Source organism: Myripristis murdjan, chromosome 3, assembly GCF_902150065.1.
Source record: "Myripristis murdjan chromosome 3, fMyrMur1.1, whole genome shotgun sequence".
Lineage (NCBI taxonomy): Eukaryota > Metazoa > Chordata > Actinopteri > Holocentriformes > Holocentridae > Myripristis > Myripristis murdjan.
This window is the reverse complement of record NC_043982.1, coordinates 9,773,808-9,785,304: the sequence shown is the minus strand read 5'-3', so window position 1 is coordinate 9,785,304 and position 11,497 is coordinate 9,773,808. Positions and strand designations below refer to the sequence as shown.

Below are 11,497 nucleotides of genomic sequence, written 5' to 3'. Positions count from 1 at the left end.
ATTCCAGTGCTTCTATTTCAAAGTTTATCTGCTCATGCGTGAAAAAGTGGGTTGATTGAGTTTGAGAATTTCAGTTGTCGTTTGCTGCTGGGATGGATTCTGTCTGCCTCTTTCCTTCCTCCCTTACTGAGCCCCTGTACCAATGGGGAAATGGAAGAAGTCTGTCTTCTGTCATTGGAGTATATGGGAAAAATTGAATTAGCTAATTGAAAATGCCAACATGCACTTGGATAGGTATTATTCACGTCTGTGGCAGTAATTTCTTGATTTAAATCCACCAGAAAACGTGTTTTGGCTCCATTTGGCAGAAGATAAACTGTTCTGCATGTTCGCAGGTAATGCACAAGGAAAATAAGATTATCACTAAACTGAATTTGCAACCTGGGAAATGTTGGTTATGTTGCACTCAGCACTAAGATTTTTTTTTAAACTAGACAGTATCTTGACTGAATCCTTTAACTGCTGACTGTGTCTTGAAGAATCTGCCACCTTTGTTTTACCTCGCCCCCCAAAAATGGACATCTAATTTCAAGCAGCTTGTCATGATAACATGATTTGTCTGTACTTGTCTTTTTTACCAATGTGAAATGTTAACCAGGAACTTTGTGTTACATTGTTTTTGTGTCTGTCTGCTTGGCGGTTGCAGGCCGAGCAGGACTGTTAAAACTCAGCCATGGGATGAGCCAAATGGCTATGCAGCAATCCAGGTAACCCTGGATACCACCCTGCACCTGTTGTTAGACCCACCCATACCGCTGGACCTCCATTCCTCTTACCGGACTGTCATTTCTGTCGAACATACAGTAAATCCTTCTCACTATCAGAATGCTGTTGCATAGCCTTAAACCTGAAATCTTGAATTAATGTACTATTGGCCTATCCCTGTGTCTTAGTAACAGTGTACATTTATTTCCCAGTTTAATGCCTTGCACTCCATATACACAGATATACAAGAGGACTGCACAATTTATATTCCATGTCAGGTGTTTGCATGCTTTGCTATGGGGCTGAAAAAGTACTTCAAGTAAACTGGAAGTGAGGACACACAACACTTTAAATGAAGTCTTTATGTTTTATGTACATTTTGCTGTGGTCGTATGAAGCTTTCTATTCCAAAAAATAACAGAGTGAAAGTGCCATTTTCTTTGCCTTGTGTGTATTATTAAAAATTGGATTGCACATCTTCACTGTACATACAGCAGCTTGACGGTTTGTTGACGAGCTAATCAAACCTGCTACACAAGTCGGGTGAAGGGTCATAACTGTCTTTATTGTCTTGAACCGAGGTGTACAGCATTCTCAAATTTCACTCAATCCAGCAGCAAGCAATCAGAAAACACTGTAAATGTTGTGCAAAATATAATGCAGTACTGTCTGAAAGGAACATTTGGCACACAGAGAACTCATAACATGGCAAGAAAAGGATTTAGCCCATGTGTGAACTCGGTAGAATATAAAACCACAATAAGGCATGAACAGTCAACACCTGTTTTTACCAAAAGGTCATAGTCTGCCAGCTAAAAGAAACCACAATATCAACTAAGAAGAGAGAAGTCCTGATTACAGCAATTCTTTGTAGAAAAAAAATAGTGCACAGGCTAAATGTACATCTGAGTGTAAAGATTATTTGGGGCTCAAGGAGGGAGTAATAACTCAACTTTTGCCAGATACAATGATGTAAAATGAAGAAGAGACCAAGATCAGAGGTTTTGTGAAACTTAAATTTAAACTTAAATCATGGACAATTTAAAAACAGTGCCGCTCTATCTTCTCATGTGGTTTGTAATCAGACTGGGGTCTTTTTGAGTCAAAGAGCTTTGACTTTTTTTTTTTTTTTTTTCTTAAATCAGATTAATTTCCCTTAGTACATTTAAACTTTTTTTTTCCATACAAAAGACAACAGTGTAAAGAGCTACACATTAATTGCTAAAATAAGCTTCTGAACATCAAAACTTTTATTAAAACAAGTTTTAAAATCATGATCAATTATGATCAACCCATACATAAACATTTCACATACACAGTTGTGTATGAACAAGATGCCGCAGATGAAATGCTGTTAAATGCTTTTCTGGTACAACAAAATGACATGACTTATCTCTGAAGTGCAACATTTGCCCACTGTGTGTACCAAGCAGGTTAACCCTTTACAAACCTCAGGTATTTAAACAGGCATTTTGACAAAGGTCTGACATAGTGGGAATTCTCTCACACCCCCAGATTAAGCATGTGTAAGGTGTAGGGCTGAAATGACACTGGAAAAGTGTGTGTGTTAGGGTTGATTCACACTAGTTTGACATTTTGAGAGGGTGATTTCACACTTTTCTGTGTCAGTGGGGAACAGCTGCAAGTTGGACCAAGATCCACTTAAGAAAGGCGTAACATTTTAAAAGGCAGAGCAGCATTTTTTCTACAACTGAGAAAAGTTTAATTTGGGAATACATGATACTGACTGCTCTTCTGTGAGCCCAGTAATCACAGGAAGAAAATTTGGGTTTTCCTGATATACACAGTAAGCAGCTGACAGTTCATGATGACTACAACCAGAATGAAAACAGAAAGTTTGTAGTAGTCGTTACATGACTACATGACAAAGATATCGAGTGGCATCGGGTCATTGTGGAAACAAAATATTTCCTACAAGAAAAAAAGGCTAAAATTGATTACAAAATCCTTTGCATGAATGAAATGTTTTTGGGGAAGATTAACAAAATGTTCTTATTGTGGCTTTTAAATCCTGTGGCTATTAAGACTCCTGATGTATCAAACCATTCCAAGGCCTTAAGCCTCAACTTCTCAAATGTGGCTTACTGTCTAGAGAAAAATCTTCAGCATACATGTCAAACAAAAACTATCCTCTTTTGTTTTGAGGTGACTTAAAGAATGTTGATTAAATTAAGAAAATTTTCACAGCTACTCATCCCCCTCAGCTGCACAAAATATAACCAACAAGCCCATGTATCAAAGACCTTGGATCAGCAAGTCAGTTGCATGTGGTTTTCATTTCTGCTCTTTCAACAGTACACAGTAGTTAAAACTGAACAAATGATCAGATTTTTTTATATAATCTTCCAAAAAAAAAAAAAAACTCATAACTTCTGATGTAGTTGAAAAAGCAATTATAATCCTCAAAAAGGTAAATATGCACGCTACAATGCATGTCCTGGGTTGACTGCAGTCATTTTATTTTTGTAATCCAAAGATCACAGTTATTTCCTAACACTGGTGTCATTCCCCAAAGGAAGTCCTTTAATTTGGTCTGCTCTCCTCTGCCTCAGATGTTGTCCAAACTCCCAAGTACTGTTGGTAAAAGAGGAGTAACAAATAGTTGTAAGGACTGCTTTTTTGCACACTGGAGTGAAGGTGTGTACCGCAGCTGCTGAAATCGTCTGGTTGTGGAGTTGTAGGATCAGGTATGTCAATATTATCCCAGTCCTATCTGTCCTGTCCCGATAAGCAACATTATGGCATGGCGTGTTGGTCCTGTGCGACTTGTTGATGGCCCGGTGGCAGATCCTGGTGTGTCTGGGGGAGACCTTGTTGGCTCAAGTCTTGGTTTTGTCCTTCATGATGTTCCTGGGGTGCGTGTTGTTGGTCTTGGAAAGCAGGGTCATGATCTTGGGGTATGGCATTATGGTCAGGAGGTAACTGGCCGTTGACACCATGCAACTCTGGAACAGCATTTCCTTCAACTGGTCATAAAAAAAAAAACAAAAAAAAACAATAAGTTGTTTTAGATTCTTTTCATAGATAGATCCTAACCCTAAACTGAAACGATTCGCCAAAAAGAAGCAAAATGTGCAAGTCACCCTCACCGTGAACCTCTGGAGGGGGTTCCACTTTCTGTGTCTTCAGCCGCTCCATATGTTCTACCGCCTGGGGAAGACAAAGTGAGAATGGACTATAATCAGGATGTGACACTGAGATTCTACTGCCATCAAGCCATCGGACAAAAACTGTTTTTTTTTTTTGTTTTTTTTTTGTCTATTCTGTTGTGAACATCAGCTCCTCCTGAAAACCATAATGCAAGCAGGATTATTTTCAGCCTTGACCAACGGAACTCCACAGCTGTTGCCATGTTGACAACACCACTCACCTTGCTGTCATCTGCAGAAACACACTGCTGCTACTCTATCTGGTTCAACTTCTATGACCTTTTTGGCACGAGCAGATTTGAAAAAAAAACACTGAAATCAGATTAAGGTTTATTTGTGAACTGGGTTGTGCTGACTTAGATAATCTGATAGATACGATATTGCAGTGTTAGTACTATTGCCTTAATCTAGTTAACAGTAAATTATTAGTGTGCATAGTAACACCCTGTGTTAGCATTCAGAGCCTCTGAAGAACAGGCCTGTGTGTATACTGATAAGATGGTTGAGGCTTGAGGGCTATTTTACTCACTGGCCAGCATAAGTTTGCCATGTGGTTGTAAGGAAAGTGACAATGGCATTTATCTCTTATGAGTTATTACAGGGATCCTTCTGAATGGTTTCAAAAAGACAGCTAATATTTCTCCAGATAAGTGGTTAGAGTCTAAAAATAATTTATTAGGTTGCTTTCTTTTGTTGAGTGATGAAAACGGCAAAGAATCACTGGGACTTCATGACGGGATTACTCTTATCGGTAAGGTGACATTCTTCAGCTGCAGCTCTGTTCTTTGTCCAGTGAATGATGAAGAGACGTCTCTCATCCAAGAAAAAAAAAAAAAACTGAGCAATTTGTAAAATGCCTTGCGAACATACAGTACTAGCTTCACACGTCTGTAGCGATTTATCTTTCTTGTAAAAACCTGACGGTAATTCTTAAAGAAGTTGGATGAGAGCTATAACGATAGCAAAGAAGGAGCTTACATCAGATCCAGAGGAAGATATCTTTTTAAAATACAAGTCTTTCTACTGGATATCATTAAATTTAGACAATAATAAATTAGTTGGGGTCAGGTTTGGTGATGTTAATGGAGAAAAAACACAAGGTTGTAGAGTAAGAATGTGTCAGTGGCTGCTGTACCTGCTGCAGCTCCATTTTCTGTGCATTAAGCTGCTCCTGTTGCCTCTCCAGCTCCTCCCTCTGTTTCTGGAGGTCAAAAGCCTTCTGGTTGAGGTCCTGCTCTTGCTGGGCCAGATGCTCCTCAAATTCCCTCATCTCCTCCTCTGTGTAGGCCTGGTTCTGCTCCAGCGTCTGAACAACACCAGCGGTTGTGACAGCGATTCTCACAATCCTACTCTTCTCAGCAAAACTTTCTAGGTTTAAAACATGCTTAAAAGGGACCATGCCAGTGATTTGGACGGTTTTACACAATATACACTCACTTTACATCGCAACAAACCATGTAATCAAAATTCCTCAATTTTCATATTTGAATTTTTGATTTACACATGCAAAATCACTGGTATGATCCTCTAACCGCTAAAACAACAAAACAAAGCCCACAAACATATATTCAGTCTCACCTCCCAGCTATCTGGCTCTAAGAACTCCTTTTTCTTTGTAGCAACCAGGAACTCATCTAAGGAGACCAGCCTGTCTTTGTTGGAATCCACCTAGGAGGAGGAGGGCGCGGGAGAAGAGTTTTATGTGAGATCGCTGAGCGTGTATCCTAATATTCAGTGACAGAATCAAGGCAGCAGATAACCGACTGAGTCTAAATGACCTCATTCATAACATGCTCTCTCATACGCAACCGCTCCTCCTCCATCTCCACCATATCATCCTCTTCATTGGTGGGGTCATAAATTTTCTCCAGCTGAAATCACAGGAGACAATTACCAGTACACAGACCATTCATCGTTATAGGTACGTAACGCTGGAAGCTGCCGTGACTTTACCTCCTTGGTGAACAATGCCTCCAGTTCCTGTTCATCAAAGAAGCCATCTCCATTGGTGTCTGTCTCATCAAGAGACAAAAAAAGACAGAAAAATACACCAGAATCAACAACTTTGAATTTTTGACGACACAGATTTTGTGGCTCTGGTTGAATGGTCTGTAACAGGAGGATTTACCGTGCAGGTTGAAAAAGGTCTTGGGGTCAAAATCCTCAGGGTCCAGACCATCGGCTTCCTCCCACACCTCCTTGAGCTGATTCTGGCTGCCCTGCACACAGTAGCACAGGCACATTTTTGATTTCAGTTGGCTTAATTATGGAACAATTTAGGTTTTTACTCAATAGAAGTCCATGGCAAAACTATACTACAGTGCAAGGAGAACTGAACCTCAGAGATGCACTAATATGTGCCTTTGGGGCCAATAACAATATCTTTCCACTCTTAACAAATAATATCAATATTCATTTTTGTTTAAAGATGGATTTTAAGATAGTTTTAAGATTCAGTGTTTTTTTTTTTTTTTTTTAAACCAAGGACCATGTTAGTTTTGCTGGTATTAGCTAACACCAATGGTCTGCCAATGTATTGCACCATCCCTATTGAGCTTATGTAAGTGAGAATATTATCTGTTGTTTCGAAGAGGTGAACTCAAATCAAGTCAAATCTGGACCACAAAACAACACGCCAGGGTGGCTGGTCCTGCAGACCAGAGTTAGTTTAAAGGAAACAATCGGCATCTGTCTGTTTTGTTGTCTGGGACTGAGACTTACTGGGTGGTTAACTTTAGGGTGATCAGCGTGCTTCTTCCTCATCTCCTCGTAGTGCTCTTCCTCCCTCCTCCTGTCCTCCTCATCCAGTGTCTTCAGGTGTTCCCGCCTGTCGTGCTCTTTCATCATCTCATACCTCTTGAACTCCTCATGTCTCTCTTTGTCATAGTTCTCCAGATCATTAGTGGCCTTAATGGAGGGGAAATTGTACACGTGTGTAATCATACTGCAAATTTGAATTTATCTCAATTCAAAGGCCTAAGTGTGCTTGAAATTTTACACTAGAAAGACCAATGAAACACCAATGTCAGGTCATGTTACACTCCTGTTTCTTTAACAACTGCCAGGTCATGATACACTTCTGTTTCTTTAACAACTATGACCTGTGAAGACAGAAACTCCCACATTACAGCCATTGTGTTCCCATATTGACTACACTAGTACTAATGCCTGTTGTTGTTGCCTGCCAATAATGAAACCATGTCTCACAGAAGTTCACAAAATAATGCATTTCATGTGCACTCCTCTAAAAAGTTTAAATTTGGAATTTAAGGTGTGCCACACTACCCAGACACAGTGCTTTTTCTGACTAAGCCAAATTCCACCGGCTTTGTGCCAACTCTTCATTTTTTCCATTTTTGCACTGACAGCGAGAAAAAAGTGTAACGGTGTGAACATGACTCGACAAACTTTCTTTGATAGTGTTAAGTAGTTGCTGAGACTTACTGATTTAATGAGCCGATCCAGGTCATCCACTTCAAACGTGTGTGGATTCATGTGGTTCAAGTACTCAAACTGTTTGAGCAGAGCCTGGTGATCCACTGCAATGTCTGTTCACACAGTAATCATTGACAAACAAACAAAATAACATGTTGCAGATTACAAATGGCGTTGACCACTGTGACTCCTTACAGTGCATTGTGTGTATAGCAATGGACTAGTTGTGTGATGATGTTGGCCAAATGCAGCAGCATCTATAAATAATGTAGCCAATTAGTGGTGTGACTATGAAACCACCGGTGTCCACAATGACAGAGCTGCAAATGACTCACTTATGAATTGAATCCCAATATGATTAACCAGGATAATTCCCCAGATTTTTCAGATTGCTCTAGATGCAAATTTGACTGATTACTTAATATGTATGCAGCAGATAATAATCAGTTTGATTACTAAATATACAGATAAAAGGGGAATTAAATGGATAAACAAGTTAAATCTACAATAGTACAGTAAAATATTGGCATGGTAAGAGGAAATGACAGAGATTTTTTGCGTTGAGTGAGTGGCTGAAGGTTGCATGAGTTGGCTGCTGCAGTGACTGCAGTTTACTGTCTCATGGAGCAGCTCATAAACTGGCCACCTTCCTGCACCATTTTCCTCCTTTCTGGCTGTAGGACAGCATCTTTGATAAGTGGCTTGAAGCTGCAGTAAGTAGCAACTCCCGAATCTTACACACCCACTCATTCCCCTTATTTGCATGACATGCTGATGAGAAATCTGAAATTGAACGGTAATTGACAACAGAATTTTTTTTTTAGATTTAGTTTGTGAATTTTAAAAAATTTATAGTTACAAATTAACTATTGAGTAATTCATTCATTCATTTCCCAATTTATTTGTACTTTTGTTGATCTATTTGTTCTTTATTTTCCCATTTTCTCTGTGCAGCTATTTATTTACTAATACAGCATGCATATTCCACGATAAAAAGTATTGATGTAATATTTAAAATTGACCCTTTAAGCTGACTTTACATATTAGTTAAAAATAATGAGCAAAGCAGCAAAGCATACCGTTCCCTCCTTCAAGATCCTGCTTGGCCTTTATCAGAGTGCGGAGTCTGTTCACCTCCTGCCTCTTGAGCTCGTCTAGTTTGGTTCTGACATGATGACTCACAAAGTCCAGCTCTTTGGCCAGCTTGCCTTGCTGTGTGATACATACATAACAAAATGATTACTATTTAACTCTAGCAGTGTAACAAGACAATCATAAGAATTCAACAACATACTGTAAACTGAACATTAACTGTATTATGGACTTAACAGCTACATGTTTTTCAGTTCACTTACATCATATTTTGAGAAAATGTAATTGGCTGCACAGTACGCTGGACTGTGTGCTGTTATTTTCATCAAGTATAAGCAAAAAAAGTTCAAGCACACAACATTAGTATCCAGTGTCATAGGTGTGTGTACTTAAACACTGAATTTGTTCAATGCACATATTTTTTTACTTAAAGGTTAATTTACTTTAACTTGAAGGTGTCAAAAGTGAGCCATTTTCACAGTTTTATCACCAAAATACATCTGAATGCTGAATAAGTTAAATCTAGTTTAGCTAGTTACATGCCTCCAAACAAATTATGTAGCCTGTGTAAGTGTTTGTCATGACAGCAAACAACATTTTAGTGATACTACTCGCTGGAGAAAAAAGGCTAAAGTAGATATATGACAAGTCTTCAGACTCCAGGCTCATTTCATGACTACCAAGTTCTGACTTTCTTGAAAAGCATCACATTACATAAGCCATTTCATTTATGAAAAGAACGGAATTGAATGCTGTGCTTTTTTCCCCGCTTAACTCGGGAGTCAAGATGTAGATGTTGCTGCTGTGCTGTCGAGAATGAAAAGAACCACCAAACAACGGCTGGTGGCTGCTGAACGAGACCAACCTGGGTCTGTTTTAACAGGTTAATCTACTTTACACTACAGTCAAGCCTGCTTTGAGGAAAACCAGCTCAACACCACCATCTTACCCAATGAATGTGTCAGCCAACCATTTGTAAATTTACCCAATATCCCACAATGTTCCCAGCGAACTGACAGAAATTACTAGCAATTGTTTGAAGGCTGATGGCAGTTGCTAATAATACCAGACAAAATGAAACAGGATACCTTTATGTCTTCCATGTCTGTGTTATGGAGCTTCTCTCTGAAATGCTGATCTTTCTCTAGAAAATCGATGACTTCCCTGAGGTAGCGGTCATAGTGGAGGCCAGTGTCCTATTACATGGGGGGAAAAATTAAAATCAAACAATGTAGTATAAACACTTTCACCACAATATCACAACGATCACACATAAAGTAGCCCTACAGTAACTGTCATGCATTCATCACCATGTTGAGAGGATTTCCAATATTTTGAACTTAATTAATATTTGTGTTAATACAGCTGTAAGCCATTTCTGCTGTACTGAGTGGAAATAATAACATTTTGACTATTGCTGTTAGCATGCCATTCACTCTGTTGGTTTGATGCACTCTAGGCTGGCCACTGTCTGCTTGAGTGACATTTTGCTTTCATGGGAAACAGGCCTGCTGACCGACGCAATGTCATGAATGTCTGTTAAACTGCTTTACTGTTATGGCTACACACACTTATGTGCTGCAGCTGCTCTGTGGTTGAAGACCACTTCCTCAGCAATGACAGGGTTGTATGTGTGCACGTTTCTGAAGTAAAAATTCACCCCCAGGCAGAATTTATACACCATTTGTATAACCTCATTTGAGCCGGTATGTAAATATGAACCACTCCCTCCCTGCAGGTAGAAAGTTTTTTTTTTTTTTTTAAGCACTAGTATCTTAGGGGTGGGAATCACTAAAGGCTCCATGATACGATCATATTGTGATTTTAAATATTTTGCATTACACTGAGGATTGCGATATATTGCAATTTATTACTTTTTTTCAACTGCAAACTATTTCCTCACGGGACAATTTTGTCAACATCTGTTTTATCTAATAAGATAAAGTTTGCATTCTGTTCATCTCACTTAAGTCATTTTTATTGCAGCAACAGGAGATTGCCAAGCAGACAGATTGGCCAACTCTGTCATAAACGTTGCACCAATTCCTGGCGATACAATATCAATACTTGGCATCTGTGTATCGATACAATATTATCACACAAAATATCGCAATACTATGCTGCATTGATTGTTTTTTCCATCCCTAGTCTCTCTTTAATGCTCCCACCCTGACCCTGTAACCACAGAGGTTCACGTCCAGGTTTGGGCAGACATGTCACAAGTGAAAACTGCACTGCCTCGCACTGTAAAAACAAACAGCATGCTTTCTGTTTTCAGGTGAATGTGGACATAGAGGGTCAGAGGTGACTTAATGATGCGGGGAAACCTTCCTACCACATTGGCTGGAGCGTCCTCAGCCTTCTGCTCTGGCTCTTTGACCTTTGTCTTGTCCATGCTGATCGGCACTGCCTCCACACACAACAGCTGGACGACAATCAGCAGCCAGCCGCTGAGCAGGACCCGACTCCGACACATCTGGAAATAAGGTCAATTACAACAGTTTATCACAACCACCACCATTACAAAATTGGACACGCACTCCCTGTGTGACCGGCTAAGCTAATATTAGACCGGCTGTCCTGTCATTACCATTTCCTCTTAACACAGACGGTGCGTTATTGGCTAATATCAAGAGGTAGCTGAGCGGCTTGATACTAGCTTTAGCACCGCTGACAGACCATGGTGATGGAAGAAGACAACATGCTGCCCGTACAAGCCTCGCTAACGTTAGTTTATACACCATGACACTAAACGTGTAGTAAAGCCGTCACTGACAACATTACAGCCGTGTCACTGTCGTACTTACTTTATTATTGACGCCGTCTCTCATGTAGTCTGCTTCCCCGCTGCACTGCCTCTCTGGTAATGTAATGTAATGTAAGGTGGCTGGCTAGGGCTGGTTAGCTAGCCAGCACGGTGGGTTGACCGAGCGGCGGCTGTTTCGCTAAGACCCGCCTTCTTAACGTACGTCTGTAATATCGCAGTGGTCACCTCGGCTGTCAGTCAACCGGGATAACATGCTAGGTTGCACCGCCGTTGAATCGTACGTGGCGAGTGGACGTCAGAGCAGGTGGGCGGGGCTTTCTCCCCCCTG

The 11,497-nt window shown here is 40.1% G+C and overlaps 1 protein-coding gene across 1 annotated transcript; it reads right to left on the bottom strand.

The window, feature by feature from the left end:
- Positions 1 to 1,249: 1,249 nt before the first annotated feature.
- On the bottom strand, positions 1,250 to 11,325 carry nucb2a (nucleobindin 2a). Its single transcript, XM_030048166.1, has 13 exons — positions 11,210 to 11,325; positions 10,738 to 10,878; positions 9,491 to 9,598; positions 8,390 to 8,522; positions 7,320 to 7,423; positions 6,597 to 6,782; positions 6,004 to 6,094; positions 5,829 to 5,887; positions 5,654 to 5,746; positions 5,454 to 5,543; positions 5,011 to 5,181; positions 3,816 to 3,876; positions 1,250 to 3,692 (listed from the first exon to the last, which is right to left on the bottom strand). Exons 1-13 carry the CDS (start codon positions 11,231 to 11,233, stop codon positions 3,463 to 3,465), a joined length of 1,491 nt encoding a protein of 496 aa, XP_029904026.1. The 5' UTR covers positions 11,234 to 11,325; the 3' UTR covers positions 1,250 to 3,462.
- Between the last annotated feature and the right edge of the window lie 172 nt (positions 11,326 to 11,497).

Excerpts from the sequence above, each read along its gene's own strand:
- nucb2a (XM_030048166.1), bottom strand. The coding sequence starts at position 11,233 with ATGAGAGACGGCGTCAATAATAAA. Across the intron at positions 8,523-9,490 it reads CAGACATGGAAGACATAAAG|CAAGGCAAGCTGGCCAAAGA; the intron begins GTATCCTGTTTC and ends TGTATCACACAG. Across the intron at positions 3,877-5,010 it reads AGAAAATGGAGCTGCAGCAG|GCGGTAGAACATATGGAGCG; the intron begins GTACAGCAGCCA and ends TGTCTTCCCCAG.